Source organism: Amia ocellicauda, chromosome 3 (genome assembly GCF_036373705.1).
Source record: "Amia ocellicauda isolate fAmiCal2 chromosome 3, fAmiCal2.hap1, whole genome shotgun sequence".
NCBI classification, from domain to species: Eukaryota; Metazoa; Chordata; class Actinopteri; order Amiiformes; family Amiidae; genus Amia; species Amia ocellicauda.
The window spans coordinates 3,873,230-3,895,431 of NC_089852.1; the positions used below are offsets into that span (position 1 = coordinate 3,873,230).

A 22,202-nucleotide genomic window follows, 5' to 3' on the forward strand; every position below is an offset into this window, starting at 1 on the left:
TATCACATTTTTATTAATAAGTTGATTAGGTTCCCAGGTCCATGGCCCTAGTAACAGCCAGAACTCCAAATCCAAAAATCAACAATTAAAACTTACTATGATCAAGTTTCCTTAATGCTCCTTAATTGTTTCTTAAACATCAAAATCTGCATTAATACAGATTTGGAAATTAATTAATCTAATATTTAAGTGATATTTACAATTGTTATGATGAAATCTGATACTGCAGTGAAGTGCAGAAAGGAGAAACCTCTCATTATATCCATTTATATAAAATCTGGCCCATTTTAAGGCCAATAAACCAACCTTAACTCCTACTGGAGCAAACATTAAAGCCAGGAACAAACAAATCGACACACAATTCAATAAAATCAGCAGAAAAGAAACCCTAACCTCAACGACAGCATGTGTTTACTGGGGACTCAGTGATGAACTATTAAAGTAATGATAATTTAGTGGACCTGGCTATGTGGTCCAGATTTAACAGATCACTGACATTTTGTTCGATTTCCAGTTTTACAAGCAGCATCACAATTGCAAATGAGTGTTTACACTCCAAAACAATTCCAAAAGTCGCTTTTCTTAAGAGCTGTGGTGGAGAAATAAGGAACACATTAATATTAAATGTTCACTGTTTGCTAAATCAGCAGTGCCAATTTCCCCAAACCACAAGAAGGAATATCTGAGAGTGGGCTTAAATGGTATGCTATGAATGAACCAGAATAATTATATTTCATTAAGCAAAAATACCAGCAGCTTTTTCTCTTCACAAAACAAACATAAAACTTAGAAAACCTGAACACCAAATGTTAGCTTTCCATCATCGGGTTTCTATTAAAATATTTGACATGCAAGCTGTGTGCGTATATCATGCTTTAACTTATTTTTTTTCTAATCCCCCCTACTCCCTATTAAACAAGTGTCAAAAGGCATAGGAATGGGGTGAAGGGAATCAGCTGATGTCTCCTCTGCACATTTCTGCAGCGATGCTAAACTAGAAGTGTGGGTTGCGTTTAAATGGTCTATAGCTCTAACAATAAGGGATATATGTCTTTTTGCTGGCTTGAGCAGGTGCGCTCTGCACATAGAAAGCCCGATGGCAGGCTACTGACAGAACATGGTTTTTCAATTGACAAGCTGTGTTTGAAAGGTTCCCCTTCATTGAAAGCATCCAATGTAGTTTTTCTGGAGCACAATTTCATCCAAGAACATTCCATGAACTTGTCAATTTTAATGTATTATTATTTTGTAGTATTATTCCATTGAATCTAAGCTATGTGGTGCAGTACGTCATACAAAATATATTCACACCACTATTATATTTAACAAATTGCACCTAATCAGTCCAAATGCCTGAGATTGTTTTGTTATGTGGTTCTGTTTTGTTCCAAAACACATAGTTAGACAAACTATTGATATGGAGTTATCTGCTCGATCTTCTTCCAACTTTATGAAGGAATAGGCTCCCAGATGATTAGTGCTGTTGTATGAATGTAAACAGCGCAGCCAGTTAACTTCACAGACAAGTCTGGACTGCTTTCTCGTCCGTTTCTTTTCTGGCCCTATTTCGCGCAGTTGAAACCAACACTATAAGTATATGGTAATTCTTTAAAATCCTCATTGTGTTAAAGATTATTTGCGTCATGTATGTATAATATATATTACATGTCTAATCTGAAAATCTATTAAGCAGTTTGTTGCGCACACAAAAATAGTGAATTGAATTTGTGCACGTTAATATTACTGAGCGCCGATAATATTCAGGAGGCTTGTGTTAAAACTCACAATACCTCTTAATTAAAGTTGTCCTTAATCACGCTCGGCAGCCTGGTGTGAAATAACCACACATTTGAGTTTTTAACACATTTGTTCTAAGCGTTTACATATACATTTACAATGATGTTATAAAACTATGTAGCATTAAATAATAAATAGATGCATTTTATTTTATATTTTTGTTTTACAGCAAAGGTGTTTTATTTAGCTGTACAAATAATCCTAAACTAAACCGAGAGAAGGCCACTTGCAGAATGAATGTGTTAAACTCAGTGTGATTTCCGACAGCCATTGTGTTTCGTTTTAATTTAATCCTGAACACAACGTGCACAGAGCTACACAGTGGGCCTCTCATGAGCACATGTTTTATGCAGAATTTCAACACATTAGTTTAATTGTATTTATTGTATAATTGAATTTTAGAAGTAAGCTACCTTTTACTTTTGCATTACCCCTTAGTGTTGGCTATTAAGTGTTTTAGAGAACAATGGCGATTCAATTATTTGCTTATTTAAATTAGCTTCTTAAATAATAATAATAATAATAATAATAATAATAATAATAATAATACTTTTATATATATATATATATATGCAAATTATTAATGTATTTTGATTCTGTCGATGTAGAAAAAATAATTTAAACATTTCGGTTTACGGCTCTTAATGCTTAGGAAAAAAAGGTGAATTTACAGACGCCTACAGGCAACTACCAAATCTGTATTTTAGAAATGATGGATTTGTGTATGGATTAATAACGAAGGGATACAGCCACGACTAATACTACCCAGTTTGCTAACAATATGGGTGGCAATGTACGCTGTTAAACGCGCTTGGTGGGACTCCTATATACTCGCTGCTGTAAGGCTCGGCAGTGCAGCGTATTGAAGCAGAGAGACCCCACTAATGACATGTAAAGGTTAATTGTGCGTTTAACCTGATCATCCCATGTGCACGAATCTGCACACATGCTCTCAGCCTGCATTATTGATTGGCATCCTATTTGTTTTTCCACCTTTCTAATGAGTGTGTCTAAGACGGATTCATATTCATCATTGACTGGTGGAGTTCGCGAGCTCGATGGCTGCTGCACCGAAAGAACTATTAGACACTTCACTCTAATTATCATTACTGCTAATTATAGCGGCCAGAATGAGGCATAAAGGCAGGTGGATTCAATTCAATATTTGAATATTATTCAAACACGCAATCTGAAACACAAAGGTTGATTTTACGCAACGACTCTTATTTTCTTATTAAAACTAAAGTTTGTATTCTTCTTTTGGAAAATAAAATAAGTTTGCAGTGTATAAATGTGGATCCAATCAATCAATTTCCCTTAATACTGCTGCCTGGCGTTGCCTGACAATGATGGAATTAAGATAAGATGCTTTTATTTAAACTATAATACATTATTATTATTATTATTATTATTATTATTATTATTATTATTATTATTAGTAGTAGTAGTAGTAGTATGAGATATATAGATGTTTAAGGTTAATAACTGTTAATAAATAGTAATTTTAAAGTCTGGTGGTATCCTTTATTTTGTTATTCTGTAATTTTAGGTAAATTTGAAGAGATCGAGTATAAATGATCAATTACACTCGTGTGATCAAAGCAATATGTATAATAATAATAATAATAATAATAATAATAATAATAATAATAATAATAATATTGTGAAGACAAGTGTGTTTTAATGAAGACACAGATATGTTCAGACAAGTCGTGTGTGCTTAACTGGGGTATATTAACCATGTTGCATACCTGTGCAAAGACGTAACATTTAGTGCTGAGATTGATCCTTCAATGACTCAGTCGAGATTAGTTCAGGTTTGGCCAGTTTTATAGATCTTCCCTTGAGGTGCATTAGGTTGAAATTGTGTTTCTTTCTCATTGTGTGGTAACAAGTCACATTGATTTGGAAAACATGACGACGAAGAAAAGGACCGTTAAATGCGTTATAATTTGATTGAATCTAAGTATATAATGTCCTTAACATACTAAATATTAAATTATAATAAATTAAATATGAATAATAAAAGACAAATTCGGATGCATTTAATTGATCTACAATTAATATATGCAATCAATGTTCAAATATGTCAACATTAAATTATAAAATTAAGAAAACCTGTGTTAAGTTTAAAAAAATGTAATTTTGGGGGTCATTTACCAAGTATGTCCAATGGTAGTACATTAAGTAATGCGTCCACAGAAGAAACTGAGAATGCATAATTTAAATTATATGTATTTTAAACATTTCAATATTATATCAATATTATACACATTTCAGATTGCATGTTCAGTATAGTCAACATAAACATAAAAAAACAATAAACAACAAACATACATCACAAGGCATATTTGATACATATCTTAAACATCTGTGAAAATGTGTAAGGACTAAGGCAGTATTTTTAAATACTATATGAAGATTACATAGACTGATCAACATATAAACACTAGTGCCAAATACAAATATCATTCTGTTGTAGATATTAGATATTCTTTTTTTTCTTTTCAAAGGCAAGGCCTATAATCTTTCTAAACATGTATCATGAGGACATGTATGTATGTATGTATGTATGTATGTATGTATTGTTAATCTAGGCCTGCTTTGTAAGTCTCCCCGGTTGTTCATATCCTCTCTCTTATTGAGGCTGGGTCACTTGCAGTGCCATGCACATCACATCTGGAATTAAGACACGTGTTCTTTCACACATGTATGTTTTCCGATGATATAAAACTCCACGTTTACTCTGATATAATTGAAAATGGCATCACAGATTGTTAACACGGGGGGACAAACATACCATTCAAATGTTATCTGTCTTAAGTATTCACGCAATTGAAAACCGTACCGTTATACTTTTTAAATGAAATGACTTTTGTTTCGTACAATGGTCCTTCGTTCCGCATTCGTTTCATTACTCTGATAGTCTTCGAAAACGTAAGATGCTGTGATGTCTATGAATGTCATACACACAGGGCTATATAGGCACCCACGCGTAGTTTGAAATCCGTTTGAAATGCCTAAATGAATGAAAACAGTTGTATTAATATAACTAATACCATATTTACTTTAATCTGTCTCTTGGTCTACAAATTACGGATGAAAATGTAGCCTATAAATGTGCCTCAAAGCGCTATTGGTGAAAAGTGCACGGAGGAATGTTTTAGTTATTTTTATGTTTTTATTGATAGACCTTTGTATTATATCTATATATTGTTTTTGTTGAATACTGATACTTGTGATTATATTACTAAAGCTCACTGTAAAATGCATAGCTTGTAATATGTTATTAATTTATTTAAAATTCAATTCATGGTTAAATACTCTCTCTTTCTATATTTATGTATCGGTTATGTATGTGTGTTTAAATTAAAAAGTTGTGAAATTTGGCATCTCATCCTGTTAAGTGCAGTTGTTGAAATTGCAAAACAATACATGAGAAGCATTACTGGCAGGCGTGTATAGTTGCTGAGCAGGGCTTGAATTATGGGTAATTACTTCAATCAACTCATCTGTGAATGACTTTGAAAGTGGGGAATTGGAAGGAGAATAGAGAGCAGTTCTGATTATGTTTACTTTGCATTTGTCTTCGTGAAATAACATAAACTCTACCTGGCACTTGGTATTTAACGAGCCTCTTGTTTGGTGACCTCAAAAACGTGTTAGCATGTAGTATAGGTGGCATTTCTGTGCAGAGAAAATAAAAAGCGAGAAGAAGGTGAAATGTTGGGAGCTTCACAGGGCTCATGTGGTTTTGAACCTTTACGATGTGTGGTCTGGCAGATGTTTTTATTTGAATGTGGAGTCCTGACATGTTTAACAATCTTGTGCTATAATGAGAAGATGCCCCCTTAATTGAGATACATAAATGCGTTCGTTTATTCTTTATCCACAAAAGACTATCCAATATGGATCAGTCACTTACGATACGAAGCATTCATTTCTCATTGCCTCTCGCCCTTAAAAAAACTGTTAAACTCATATTTCCCAAAAGCTGTACAGTAATAAGGTGTACAAAAAAAGTCACCATTCAGCTTCTGTTGTAAGGCTGGGAGTTCAACAAGCAAGAATATGCTAATGACATGCATTGCTCTGGAATTCCTCATGTATGCAAATGCTTAACAGTCCTGCCATTGAGGCCATTTCATGTGATTAAAAGATTTCTGTAAATATTTCTGCTAGAATAAATAACTCGGTTCAAAGTTCTGAAGATGTTGTGTTATTCAATGGCACACACCACATATTTACACTGCCGAGTAAACAAGTTCTCCCTGAATTAAAGTTTTAATGAAAATTGGCATTATTTAAGCATCTCCCACAGCCAAGCAGTTAACTCTAATTCTAAACACTTCTGCCCTAAATTAAAGATCTTAAAAGTCACTTTGTATGATGTGGTTCAAGGTTACATATATAACCTATATATTTTTAGGACTTCTTCGAAAGATTAAAACTTGCAGCCTTGGAAAACAGTTTTCCTGATGTAGAGAGAGCAGTGCCATTTTCTTTAATGACTTCTCAATGCGTTAGTGTGCTAGTAAGTGTAGAGGATAAATACACGAGTGAATCAATACAAATCATTGCACTGAACACTTTTATAACATCTTCAGAACACAATATTGTACTTTCAGGGTTTTCCTAGGTTTACTATATAATATATGATGGCAATATTGTCACAGCCAAACATATGAGAAGTAGTTTTGGGAGAAAGTGAAATAAATATTGATCTTTTTGAATATTATAATAAATCACCCAGTGTTTACATTCAGGCTGTAACCTTTATATAAGACAGACATTTGGATTATTTAAAGCAGCTTAAATAAATGTTTGTGGAAATAGATTCTTCTGAAATTTCTCTAGTGGTTTTACCACCGAGTGTTAATCTAACAATTTTTAAAAATGGCCACAAAACATCAGAAGATTTTAAGTGTTGACCTATAAATGTCAGAGGTAAAGCACACTGAGTTCAGATGTTAGCATGGCTTCGTCCTTTGAAGAAAATCATAGTAATGATATGAAATGTTGTCATATTTGTGATTATATATCTCAATTTTCAAACAAACGAGTGTAATGTTTAGGCACAGATAACCTTGACCTATACCGGACATTAATTGATTGATAAGGATGTAGAACATATTTATTTTCCACGGAGCCTTTTAAATAAAATACAATTAAAATGATGAATAGGCTAATTGAGTTACTCTGGAGCAGAAGCAACAAAAAGCCGAATCGCACAATTGGGATAAATATATGATTGTGTTAAATTCCACTATAGACAGATCATGCTTGGTCTGCTGCAAAAAAAATACGGCTTTGTTAAATGTAACACCGAATTATGTTGCTTTAACACATTTTTAGTAAAATAGACAAACAAACAAACAAACAAACAAAAAAAGTTCATTTAGTTTTCTTGTAATTCGCAGCAGCAACTGATCCTCTTTCTTTTTAAGTCTTTAAACAAGAAAGGGAAAAAAAGCCCGATATATTTAAGAAGTTCCCGGGTCACAGCTTCCAAGAGAGAGAAAAAGAAATATACGTGTTCATCCCAAGAAGGCAGCTTTATTTCAGCTCAATTCCTAAGGGTTGTACAGGGTGCAGTCAACTGTAATGCTCTTCAACCCAATAGTAAACGCATGTTTTAAATGGCAAACAGGTGTGTTGCATTAGCAGAATAAAATAGTATTTCCCTCAATTTGGACCCGTCTCCATACAAAAACACAGCAGATCAACGTGGCTCTGGCAGCACTGTTACATAAAGATCTAAATACATATATAAAATCGTCAAGTATTAGGACATATAAGCTGCAAGGTTTTTCGTTTTTTTAGGGTTGATTTTTACACGGACTCTTTGATAAACACATTTTCATTCACATCCTATAAAACACAGCATGATCTCTAACAGCAACGATGTCTTTAGTGAAGTAATATATTGAATCATTTCAGGCTCTTCGGTTTCTGAGCACAGCTTCCTTCATGCTGTCCTTTATTACAGGCCGGGAAGGAAATCCCTGTTTGTGAAGAGAGCATCTAATGGGAAAGTAAGAGTTAGATGTCTGGAGTTTATATTCAAGATTATAAGATTTTTTTTTTTCTAAAGTGAAAGTGATCTGAGTGTTTTTAGTTATTTAACAATAGGCCTAACATAAGACCTAAATTATGTATTCTAATGACTACAATTTGTTTATATATATATATATATATATATATATATATATATATATATATATATATATATATATATATATATATATGGGTATCTATATAAATAAACATATAGCATGCTAATATTCTGTATAGTCTATTCTTTGAGCAAGTATGTTATTTTAACAGCAACTGTGTTGAACTGTTAGAAGAAACACTAAATGTGTTGAAATATTAGGAGACACACGGAATCTGTGTCGTATCCAAGACACACTGTGTTGTGTTTAACCACATGGAGACCTTTGTTAAAACAACGCATTTGTTTAAAGAGTGCAATATAAACATTTTTTTAAAGCAATACAAAATATGAACTCATCTCGCATATTTAAAACAAGTTGCATTCAAGCCGAGAGATACTGCATACATTTGTTCATTACAATTGAAATTGTATTTGATTCGTTGTATTTTTGCCGTATTATCTGAGCAATAGGCCATTTGACATGGCAGTCGGTGATACATAAATTGGGCAACTGCAGTTTAAATTCTTGATCTTTATGCTGAAAGGATATTATACTGAAGTCATGCAATATGTCCTTTATTTCTTCATGATACAAGAACCACCGTTAATAAATAATATGGCCTAAAATGATTCAGCATTATATTTATTTATTTTGTTTTGAGTTTTGGAAAAGAAAAAAAAACTTTGGGCTATACTGCTGAGCCAATATTTTAATTACAATATTTCACCTTCAATGTATACAACTGAAAAAGGGTGTTACGCTACTTCTGTGAATGCGGAGGTGTCATTTAATAATAATAATAATAATAATAATAATAATAATAATAATAATAATAATAATAATAACAGGAACCAGACAACAGCAAAAACAACAAATCTTGTAAAAATGACAATTTCTTAATGAGGCAAATATTACACACCTTAAAGAGGACCGTGGGCGTGAATAAAGGAACTATACGTGATAATAATAATAATAATAATAATAATAATAATTTTGTATTATCATTTTTATTAAAATAAATATAGATCGTCCATGTTCATCAATTGGGACTCTAATGCGACGAATATATCAATTAGCCGATATAGGCTATTTAAACGTGTTGCTTTTACCAGAAATCTCATTTCAAGAAAGCATTGCAGAAAATCCAAAACACCCGGGATGAAAGAGATTTTAATTCATAATCGGAAGCGAGGAGACAAATGCAAGCTGACAAAATACTTTTCACACTTTTACGATGAAAGTCCTTTCATTCATTGTGTCCTGTCTCTGCGTCCTCCCGGGGAAAAGACTGCGGCATTTGAAACAAAATAAAAATACAGAAGTCATTCAAAAGAAACGAGTCCATAGTTGCGTAAAACTAAACGTTTATTTAAAAAATAAAAATATATAAAAGACTACCACATATGGTACATCAGTCATTAGTGCCAAAGTGTCCATGTTTGAGGAGGCATCCCAGAAAAGAGGCCGGCGCGCCGGGCCCAGGCTGGGGCCCCTCAGCAGCTCTGTGTGCCGCGCAGGTCGCTCGGCTCGGATGGCCGGTTATTCCTCCTGATTGACGTCTGACTGTGAGGAAGACCCGTCCGCATCCCTCGACCTCTCCTGCTCCGAAAGCTGCTCACTGGTGGGAATTGAGTTCTTCTTTGGGCGACCTTTGGGCTTGGTGGGCGACTCCAGGCCTCCCCCCTGTAACACCTGGAAATAAAAAACAAAGCAGGCTGTATTAGGAGTATTCAAGCTTACCAACCAACCCACCAACATCTGAAAAGGGTCCTGTTATTCTGCTGATAGCTGCGCCGGTATCACTTCAACCACAATGCTCTTATTTCTAGGCCCTTGAAACGCAAGAATGCTGTAAGGATTAAGTTTAGGTTGGATGATATTCAACATTGGGAGTTTGTTTAGTCTCCCTGTTGAGCGGAGCATTTCGCACATGGTTAAACAATTCAACATCCATGTTACTCATCCGAGAGGGCTTAGTGACAGAAATAAAAGCAGACTTACGATTTTCTTCCACTTCATTCTTCGGTTCTGGTACCACGTCTTCACCTGCAGCTGACTGAGACCCAGCGACTCCGCCAGGTCTATTCTGTGGAAATAAAGAAAACGTGTTTTGAATGATGGCATGCTATAGCACATCTGCTGGTGTCTTCTACAAATGTGGGTCAGTGCATACATCAGGATGGACTAGGCCATTAAGAGTTAATATTAAGAGTGATATTAGAGAAATTACCTGTCCGGCGTGGAAAGGTACTTCTGCTTCTCGAACCTCTTCTCCAGCCCCATGAGCTGCAGCTCCGTGAAGACAGTCCGACTCCTGCGGCCTTTCTTAGCCTTGCTCCCTCCATCGGACCCCGGGTCCAGTTTGCTCCGCAGGTGGAGGTCCAGCGGCAGGTGATGCGACCCCGAGCCGGGCTGCAGCCCCGACCCCCCGGACAGCAGCGCCGAGCCCAGAGGGGCGCCGAGCGAGCACGACAGAGGGGGCATGGGGAACTTAAACACAGCCGCCTGGTCTGCCTTCAGCACTGCAATGAAACATAATTCAAAACTGGTTAATTAAAACTCAATCAATCAATCACATTTGTATTTGTATAGCGGCCTTCGCAGGGGAGCCACAGATTGATAAACAGACAACAACAAAATAAACAAATAAATAAACCATGAACAATTACTAAACTAAACCAAAATCAAATCAAATCAAATAAGCCATTAGGCATGTAGAACCACCTTTATTCAAGTAACAAACAAATTATCGATGAGAACTAGGTCTAAACTACAATATTTTGTTAATGAAGTTTCCTGCAGAAATGACTCAAATCCAAAATACAAATGCATTTCACCGCGTGCTGATTAAACACATTTGAAAGATATGATATGTACATTTCAATAGCATATAATACCTTTTTTGGTCCTCCTTTCCAATCATACATTTTATTATGTGATTGCATGTTCATTTCAGGACTACCATGTACAATTCTGGACTGAATTGAACGTCCGGTAATTTTAAACTGAATTACAGAAGGCGGCACGACATTAGGCCCTACTTTATACCCCAGTTTCCATGCAAAACCATGCAATCGTTTCCAAATAATATTGTCTACTTATGGCCCATGTTGATAAATTGCTCTTCGTGCTCTGCAAAATGTACATTCATTATCGCGAAATAGAAAACCAGTGTAGCATCAATTAAAGTGTTTCTTTTTCGCCTAACAACAACATCTGAATACAAAGTCCCTGCTATGCTATTCATTTTTCTTCTGCGGAAACACTAACTTATCTGCCAGACCACAGCATTCATTAATATGTTTTTGCTCATATATAATTAATTGAGTGCTAATATTTATGGAACAGATGACTCTCAGCATATTACGGTAAGCTGTACTGCGGCCAAGTTCCTAACACAAATGACATTCAAAATGTAGTCAAACTAAAGTACATGTTTGATTTTGCTATGTCCAAATATTAAGTATACTTGACATGGCAGGGCTACAATATCAGATCACATAGATCATATACATTTTGCAGGTAAAGAGAACACAGTACATACTGGCCATAGTGGTCCCAGTGTGAATAATAGCCTAACAACACAACAATTTCCATTAAACTGATTGTTTTAACTTAAATTTGAATATTAATTAATTAACTGAATGTTGACTGAATTGTATATATTCATTTATTCTTTAGTTTCTTTGCCTGGCGTTAATTTCAGTAAATGAATTAAAAATATATTTGTAGGCCTACATAATATAATATGTGTGTATGTGTCTGTGTGCGCGCTGTATTGTTTCTCAGTAACTACTGCTTTTGTACATTGTTTCCTTTGTCCTGTTTATGTTACATATAGTAGGCCTATATCTATACGTATGCACTAACATTATCAGTTTTCGACATAACCTTTATTTAATAATAAATGACTGACGGATATGTTGAACACTTTAATATCAGAGAGAGGAGATTGTTGCAAAGTCAAAATAAAAAATATCAAAAAAGCAATTATGATCTAACTACACGATTTCTTATCCATTTACGCCGAAGGTTACATATATATACTCATATTAGTTGTCGTTTTCAAATATATATTTTAAAAATATAAAATATTGTTTCACGGCCATGAACTGAATTGCTAAAAGATTTAGGAATCAACACGCCAATTGCGCATTACTAATGAATTCGTTGGACTAAAAGCACTCAGGTTAAGTTACAAAGCTTGCATTCATACTCAATTCAGTTGATTACCAATTAATAACTAATTAAATTCAATTACAGAGTATATTGCTACTAATGTGAAGTGTAGGCTAGTATTTAATCAGACATCTGGTAAGTGATATTCAGTGAGCTTTCACTTTTACATGGCTTACTCAAACTCACCCAAATGATTGTGGTAGGGTCTGGCTGACAGCAGAGCCTGGACTCCAAACTTGAGCAGCTCTGCCGGGGCAGAGACCTTGTGGTCCGGGTGGTCAGTCAGGATCTCCTCGATCATGAAACTCCTGTACCGATGGGACCTGTGGTCGGGGTGCACCTCCGGTGGATAGTAATGTGCTCCCAAATCCAAAGGATGCTGCATCCTGGAATGAATAGCAACCACAAATCCAGGTAGAGACGAAAGACCAAGTTTTAGTTCGGGGAAACACGCAGGGTCTGAAAGGGTGTCTTCTGAAGCTGGCCGGCGAGTTTCCTTCGAGATGCCATTGAGATGCTGGTGTTTGGGGCTTCGCTCTTCACAGCCAAAGCGTCATTTTCCTCCAGCGCCGATACCTTGTAAGCGGTGACAGTAAAGCATCCAAAACAGATAAAAACACAGATTAAAAGTAGTCCAAGGTCTGGGTTACATCCGTCCCTAACTTCCCTTCGCCTCTCGGTTCAGGATATGCAGAGGCTGCTCTTCCCAGAAGTGGGAAGTACAAGTATTGCAACTGTGTCCAAAAGTCTTGTCATATGAGAAAGTTTCTATCCCCGCCCCAGCCGGGAGTGAAACAGCCTATTACTGTTGTTCTGCAGCAGTGGCTGTGCTTTTGAATCAAGTGTGGAAGTTCATGGGACCGGGGGGCTTCAGGGGCCCCTGTGCTGAGTTTAATGAAGGGGGCGCTCCTCCCCAAATGCGTCCTGAAGTAATAGGGCCTCTTTTTTATCTCCGAGAGACAGACATCACATGTAGATGGGAGTTATCACAACATAATAACAATATACAACACACAAGCCTGAAAATGAAGATAATCGCTTCACAGTGAAACTGACTGGTATCTCTTTTTAAAACAGAATTACAGTTAATTGAAATCTCTAGCATATATTCAATTCAAAGAGCTTTATTGGCACGACAAGGTTAGACAAGTATTGCCAAAGCACTTACAGCAAATATTTAAAGATAATATAGATTAAGTACATACAAAATTATACAGGATACAGATATATCCTTGTACTTGTGCATTTACAAGAATAATAATTAAAAGACAAATAATATATATTTTTAAATAATTACATAAATACCAATAATAATACTATTTTTAAAAGTCCATACCACACATTTAAAGGAAGGAGAAGAAGAGGAGGAGAAACTCTGTTACAATGCGCACAAATAGCCTATATTAATGCATGTTCAGCCAAAGACCAAATTGACTTACATTTATTTTTATATTGAAAAAACGAACTTGTACAACATCTGCACACTGCTGTCTAGCTTTTTAGAAACAAACAATAAACAACAAAAGAACACAAAAGAAAGACAAACGTGAATCGTTATACTGGAAATTTTAAATTAAAACTTTGACCCAGCGTCAAGTATCAATGTTTTTATAATGAGATTATTTGGGATTTCTTTAAGGCTTTTCAAGACAAGACACAACAAAAGCAAAACACTGGAAATGCATTTCCACGAATTTAGCAGATGGAAACGAGTATTTATTACAACAACAGTAATAATGAATATATAAATCTATAAAAAAAAAGATAATAGTAATGATCGAGGAGTGGAATAGAGTAGATGCTCAAAACTCAAAATACGTATTTTCCTCCTTTAAAAATGAAGCATGATTAAGGACAACATTGCATTGATTTTAAAACAAACTGTTTCTTTAATATGTGGGTATTACTAACAGATATTTTTATAGAATTTAAAGAGTTAAAATCAATTAAGGATTAATTTAATTAAAATATGCTTTCTTTGATATTTAAGTGCATTTCTGAAGACGTCCCAGTAACACGTTATGATAAGGCTGTTAAAAGCATGACAAGATAAATGAGTTAACGGGAATACAAGGAAAACAGCTACAATAATGTAACTTTTGTTGAATTTCAATGCATCCAAATCGGTTATTTCATACAGCGCAGTTTTTTTTAAGTGAATTATATATAGCCTATTAACAATCAAATGTAAGTAACAAGTTCATTTTGTCAGCGTCTTATGCCCAGAGGTTTAAATATTATACAACCTTTAAAAAGTCTGTTTATATTTAATATTGACTTTCTAATAGAGGAATCTTTATTTACACCTAATTAATACACATTTTAATTGGCTTTTAAAAGTAAATCAATAGTGTATAATATATATATATATATATATATATATATATATATATATATATATATATATATATATATATATATATATAATGCAATTGTTTTAATAAAGGTACCTTTTATATTTGTTAAAATTATTTAAAATTATTTAAAATAATAATAAATGGCGTAATTAAATCTTTTAGATACAAAGACAATCGAATTTGTTTTCCGTGTTTGTTTTTTTTAAACGTTTTTACTGTATTCAGTTATCGATGCATAAAGAAATATAGACTATACATTTAATTCACATATTTTGTACATTATTTCACCTATTAGCATCACAGTGTGACCTGACGTAATTCTTGCAACTACACTATTGCAATAAAAACTATTATTAATACATATTATGTTGAATATGATATAATTATTCGTTTACATATGCGTTTTAGAGAAGGATTTAAAGCATAATTCATACTTAATTTAATGTATTTATAAATCTATATATTTCTATGTTGCACAGAGAAGGTTAACATGCTTTTTTTGGAAGAGGCAAAACGTACCTGCAAAATGCCATTTAAAAATCATATACTTCTGATGATTTCATCCCAACCCGGGTGAACATGTTGGGCTTTCTGATGGCTTTCCAACATAACTTTCAGACCTGTTCAGTGTTTCACCTGACCTGGAGATAAATCTCAATCTTTCACCTGACCTCTCTTCGGATCAGATAACAGATCTGGCAGATCACTTAAAAATATATATCAATCGGTAAGAATAACTCACATTACACGTTGTCTTCAAAGGTGTTCACTTGTTTATTGAATGTTTTATGTATCAATCTGGACCTCAGGTATACATTTGCCTTTCTCTACAATTCCTCATTCCTCAGTGTGAGTGTGCGAAGTGTGGCTGTCCAATATCTACCTATCATAGAAGTGTTCACTAGAGGGAGCTTGTACATGAACAACTGGTATTCAATGGGTTTGGCACACTTGCATCTTGGTGCCCAAGAATCAGAACTACTATTATAATGACAACTGAAAGTTAAAGTCAATGTCTAAATGCTTGTTTTAAAAAAGAATGGCTTCATTCATATAAGAAATGTTAATATGCATATAGGTTTAGTAGTCTCATTATTGTATATTCCTATGGTTCAGACTATTTTGTAATTCTGTTAATTTGCGAGACTTATTCAGTTTAAATTAGCTTTAGTGAGGACATAGTTTTAAAGCAGAATTAGTCGGGTTTATAAATGACATAAACAAACAAACACACACAAAAATAAACAAATAAACAAATATATACATACATAAATAAAATAATGAATTAATAAACAAACAAACCAATAAATAAAAAGCATAATTTAATGGCAATACTTCTATGTCCTTGCACTGGGGACAATATATATGGTGTAGTGTTGAAATCAGACTCAAGACCTTCATTTGAACTGTTGTATCTAAATGTCTGTGACATAAAGGGGTAATAAATGAAAAAAGAAAGAAAGAAAAGAAAATCAACAGCAGCAAACATCAGACATGGCTGTTCACTTTACACGGGATGTATCTTTAAGACCAAAGCGGTCAATCAGTGATGTAATGGGCACAGGATACACAGCTTCAACATAATAACAGGTTAATTCTATGGCGTAATTATTAAATTGTACATGTTTAAAGAGTTAAGATTAAACTTGAGTGGAGTGCCACACAAATCACTGCAGTCAGCGTGCTGTGCTGTGCCTTGGTGTCACTTAGTTTAGGTTTGCTGTTTTTCCCATAACTGAAGAGAAGATTATAACACTGACGAAATGGAAAATATACCCCAGTGACACTTTGACAGGTTATTTAATAATGCCGACCACGAGGGTCTTTGCTCGTATATTATTTGCATGTTAAATTTTGTGGTCTGGTTGAAGCTGCTGAATGTAAAGCTACCGGAGCCAGCTGATATCAGTCATTTCCTTCTCTCTCCCTTGACTTGTTCCTGTGCCGTTATCGCTTCCTTCACTCTGCCGCATGGTCTCCGTCCTGCGTTTACATTCAAACAGGACCAGAAAACCTTCATTATTGTGCACAGGCTAATACATTTTTCCATGTATCATTAAAAGCATACCGGGAGATCTGTCAGAAACTGTTAGGCAGAACCTAATGAGGTACACATGCAAGTAAAAATAGTGAGCTGTCATTATTTATAGCTTGGATGCAGCTTGGAGAGCAGTTAGGACTCCTTAGCGCTGCATTGTGCAGGTATGTGGGTGGCGAGCAGGACCCCCTTCTGCACGGCCCACTGTCCCGTGTGCATATGGTTGTAATTGGTCTGGGCCTACTTGCCACTCGCGGAAACACAAAGCCCTTTAGGGCATATGAACTGGGAAATTAGTCACTATAACCCCTAATTTACTTTCTAATGGTATTTGATATTCAGGAAACCCAAGCAGTGCCATAATTTAAGGGAAAACGTGACATCACAGTTTTAATTTAACAGAGCACTTAAGCACTGCTGTCACACGCCACATATTTTGAACGATCCAGCAGCAGCAGGTCCCCACCGCCAGGCTGCCGAGAGACTTTGGGAGATAACTGAATCCTATGCTCACTTTAGAGCAGACCTCCGTTACAGCTGTATTTACTTTGTGCTGGGTATTGAATAACATATACAGTTATTTATGTGCTAGTAACAGCATTGGGCAAACTAGTCGTGTCTGGAATGCACGCACACATTAATATATGTATAATCTGAATTAAAAAATAATACATTATAGTTGTGTCGGCAGTTTCCTCAATCCCAGCTGGCTGTGAGCTGAGTGAGGCACGTTTTAAAAATATAATATGTAGAGAATGGTACGAGTTATTCAACAATTATGAAAACCAAAAGATGAATGGTAAACGTATTTGCACAAAGTATTCATCACTATTTGTGCATACAAATCCTCATTTGCAGGATAACAGTTTTAGTGGTGTGACATCCTGACTTTACAAAAAAACTAGGAAGGAAGGCCTCAGAATTGGGGAATATACAGAGGAAATCTTTGATGTTGCCTGATTAGTTTTAATGAAAAAACAAAGTTAACTCAACTGCATTGAATCCCCACATAAAGAAAATACAGCTGTAAAATTCTGACCAATTGGATTCAGTGAAGATGATTCTAACAAAGAACCAGAGCTTTCTCTGAAACAATGAAGAGTCACACTTTGGAGTGTCAATAATGGTTTGGATGTGACAATATCAAGTTAAATGCAGAGTTTCTACATCTTATTATTTTCTATGTAAACATTCAATTTATTATATACTAAATTATATGCTCATCTGCAACAGTCAGTATACAACAGTTGATCAGATGTATTTAAAGAACACTTTTTGTTAACAACGTTTCATAATTAGGTGGTCAGAACAACACTGCTGAAACAGCAGGAACAGGTGTTTGGCTAATTCTATTACCATGCAGGATTTTTGTGGGTATTATGCTGATAATGACATCAGTGAAAATTACAAGGTATTCGTGATGATATCATTTCAACAGATGGCTGAAGCCAATCACTTGGGACTTGGGAGTTAGACCTCCCAAAAGATGAAGTCCAGGGTTAGCAAAGATCAAACTGGCCAAATCTGTATTGTATCAAAAGGCCCACACAGTTTCTCAGCATGCATTCCAAGTAAAACCTAGTTCATTACTAATTACTAAACAAATAAGCTCTTAAACAGATGCCATTTTTTATGCCATATATCAGACACCTACCTATATTGCTGCTTTTAATAAACATGTTTTGATACTTACAAAAACGTTTGCTTTTAAATAATTAAATTATGTATTTAATAAAATGGGGGTGGGACTGTTGCAGTTTAAACAAACTGCACCCAACCTCCTGTACTGCCGCCTTATGGAGATGAAAAATACAATCCTAGAATCACATTCAAGGGATAACACTTTGACAATTACAATATTGATCCACTAGATGGCATCTTTATGTTGAAAAATAAAAACATAAAATGTAGCCAAGTCTCAAGCCTCCCTTAAGGGAGATTTTGTTTTATTCCCACACATGAAGGAAATCTAAAATTATAAAAGTTGAAACAAAGTCCATAGAAGGATGTACAAATGCCACATTAACAAATCCAAGTAAACTTTTTAATAATAATAATAATACTTTATTTTTAAAAGGGTCGTCTTGACCCGTTCCTCTGGGAAAATGCTCCCTAGTGTGGGGGAATCTATCCTGCCCCAACAATGCATTTTTCCTTAAATAACAGAACACAGCGCCATGAAAAAGTAAAATCTTGATTCAAATCTAAAACATTCATAATTATCGGCATCTTACAGTAACTGAATGAAATCAGAACTACACATTTAACAGAACTGCACAACATTTAACAGAACTAAACATGTATTATTAAATTATCTATTTTGAAAACATTTAGTTTAATTATTAATTAAACAGAAAAAATATGCAGATTTTCAAAGGGGGCAAAATAGGTTTTCAATGTTATGTGTATTTACTATTTATACTCAAACTCATTGTATAGAAATCCTTCAAATGCCTTACATTCAGGTTTTAGAAATCACTTTACAACCCAATTCTTATCTTATTTTGTACATTTGAGAGTTACTACACCCTCTTAAGCATTATTCGGCAGTGTTACGTGCAGCTCCTGTACATAGAAGGTACACTGTATTCCTACAATGCGCACATTGTTTGAAAACTTATTCTCTTGGCTACCAGCCCGTTTCATTCTCAAACACATCCGATTTACAGTTTCTGTGTCGCCCGCCGTCATTCAGAGCCTGGGGTGTAGACGTGCAGTCTGCTCTGAGGGTGGGTGGGGTCTCATTCAGATGGTCACAGATCACTCAGTTTTGGATCTCTTTGCAAATAGTCTTGTTTTGTTCAGAACAACCTAACGATTAATCCAGTATATATTATTTGATGTTCTATCAAACACAGAGAAGTTCAGATCCAATTATGTAAAATCATTGTGTATTAGTACACTGTATACAGAGTTTTCCATCTTGACATTTTGAGCTCTCTACAGGTGTGGATGACCTTGTTTTGATCAGTAGACTGTCTGGTTCCAGAATATGTCATAATTGTCAATATTTTCTGAAATTTTATATTCCTACTCAGACCAAGTATCCCCCCACCCCCCCCTTTCAGAATGGTCTGAGTAGGAATACAAAATCTCAGAAAATATTGGAGGGGTGGGGGGGGTATAAAAAACACAATTTTAACATCAGAAAATGCTTCACATCATTATAAAGCTGAGAGTCTCAGCTTTCATGGGATATCAAACACAACAGTGAAGAGTACACATGGGATTAAAGAGAAGCTCACGGATTTGGTGCCCTTTTAAGGGACCAGAGGGGTTTGTCAGCTTAAGGGGTTACATTTTGTTAAACAAAATTCTAATAAATTAATCAGACATGATCTGCCTCGTCTAAACCCATGTTGACTATCTCCAAGAATAGAGTTTTCATTAAGATGCTCCTCTATTTTCTGTCCAATATTTCCTTCCAAAATTGTACAGGTAGTGCAGGTGAGACTGATTGGTCTGTAATTTCCTGGCTCAGTTTTGTCCCCTTTCTTGTGGATTGGTTTGACATTTGCTGTCTTCCAGTCAGTTCACATCCCCTGTTCTAAGTGTCATTTGGAATATTTGAGTTAGCGGCCTATAAATAATTTCCCTAATTTCTTTAAGTACTGTTGGAAATATCCCATCTGGCCCAGGTGATTTGTGTGCTTTTAATTCTGCTAGTCCCTTTGGTACCTCCTCCTCATTTATCCTGATCTCTCTTAGGGTTTGACGGGACTGATTGTTAACCTGTGGCATGTTATCAATTTATTCTTTTGTAAAAACACATCTTGTTCATTTTTTAAGATACCTTTAACTGTTTCACTTATTCCTTTATTGACCTCTTGCTGTTGTTGTATCGAAAAAAGCTTTTTGCATTAGTGTTTCTTTTTATTTCACTCTTTGCTTTCCTGACTCCTATCTTAAGATCTCTTTGCAGTTCAACATATTCTTTGTATTTTGTTTAATCTCCATCCCTTATGTATGTGCTATACAACATTTTCTTTCTCTTGATATTTTTTTGCATACTTCTATTAAACCATTTTGGCCAATGTTTTTTGAGCCTCAGTTAGCTAAGTTTTGGTAGAAATTTCTCCTGAGCCTCACGTAGTATATTCTTAAAATATAACCATCCATTTTAAACTGAATCTGTGTCCAGTGTGCTCCAGTCTACCTCTTCTAAGTGTCGCCTCATATCTTCAGGTTTTGCTTTTCTAAAAATTGTAAACCATTGTTTTAGACTTGATCCTTGTTTTCTGAAAGTATGCCTAAAAGCTAACCATTTTGTGATGGCAGTTTGTTATTGGTTCTCTAACTAGTGTCCCTCTGACTCTATCTTGGTCATTTGAAAATATCAAATCAATGCATGCTCTCTCTCTGGTTGGTTCCCTGACAAATTGAGTTTGAAAGCAGTCGTTTGCCATCTCAACCATTTCTATTTCTGCTTCTGTAGTACCAACTATGTAGTAGTCCCCCAGTCTATGTTTGGGAAACTGAAATCCCCCATAATAACAGCCACATCCTTGCTACATGCAGTCCTGATTACACTGTACAATGCAACATCTTGCTGAAAATCTGAGTTGGGTGGTCTGTAACACACTCCCACAACTAATCCTCCGGTTCTTTAATTCAAAAGTTTGACCCACAAAGATTATGTTTTGTTAGTGGGATCTAATTTGAGTTCTTCTGCCTCAATGTCATTTCTGATATAAAATGCTACTAGCAGTTTTTCTTTGTTTTCTTTCATTAGAAAAACATCTCCTATTGTCAGAGCTCCCTGCCCCCCTGGTCCCAAGTTTAAAAGATCCTCAATTTCTCTGCACATACACTCTGCCAATGCATTAGCCCCCCTTCTGTTTAGATGTAGACCTTCCTGTTTGTACAGGTCCCATCTATCCCAGAAGAAAGCCTCATAAGTCTGAAGCCCTCTTCCCTACACCAGGATTTCAACCACGTGTTAAACTTTCTAATCTCTGCCTGTCTCCCTGGCCTGGCACGTGGTACCGGCAGTATTCTGGAAAAAACAACTGTGGAGGTTCTGCTCCTTAGTTTCTTACCTAACTCTTTAAATTTGTCTTGCAGAACCTCTGCCCTACCTTTTCCTATGTCATCGGTTCCAATGTGGACCATGACCAGTGGATTCCCCCCAGCTTTGGCTAGTAGCCTGTTTACTAGTTTAGGGAGATCTGCAACCTGAGCACCAGGAAGGCAAAATACCATGCGGGTCTCCTTTTCACTAGAACACACTGTGTGATCTACGCCTCTAAGAATTGAGTCTCCTACTATAACTACCTCCCTGTTCTGGGGGGAGTGAGCACCATGGCCTCCCATCACTGTCCAACTTGGTGGAACCTGTTGGGCATTTCTAGCTCTTGGGTTGTCTTTAAGGTGTGTGCATGCCCTTTTCTATGGTTATGACCTACTGTAACCCAGCTGTTCTCTACACCTTCCTGCTCTAAGGGCTCAACCTTCCTAGGTTTTGGCGTGCACACCATCTCTCTAATGGGCAGATTGACCATTTCATCCTCCTCACTAATACAGCTCTGATCAACAAGCTGAGCCTCAAGATCACGGACTCTGATCTCTAGGACCTCAACATGAAGACAACATTCACAGATGAAATCTTCCTGGATGAGGAAATCGTTCTGCAAACCTGACACTGTAGTGGCCCCATGTGTCTAAAGTTAGCAA

The 22,202-nt window shown here is 35.6% G+C and overlaps 1 protein-coding gene across 1 annotated transcript; it reads right to left on the reverse strand.

Annotated features, from left to right (window-relative positions):
• Positions 1 to 9,302: 9,302 nt before the first annotated feature.
• On the reverse strand, positions 9,303 to 13,018 carry barx1 (BARX homeobox 1). Its single transcript, XM_066697774.1, has 4 exons — positions 12,321 to 13,018; positions 10,186 to 10,477; positions 9,957 to 10,041; positions 9,303 to 9,647 (listed from the first exon to the last, which is right to left on the reverse strand). Exons 1-4 carry the CDS (start codon positions 12,517 to 12,519, stop codon positions 9,495 to 9,497), a joined length of 729 nt encoding a protein of 242 aa, XP_066553871.1. The 5' UTR covers positions 12,520 to 13,018; the 3' UTR covers positions 9,303 to 9,494.
• Positions 13,019 to 22,202: the final 9,184 nt, after the last annotated feature.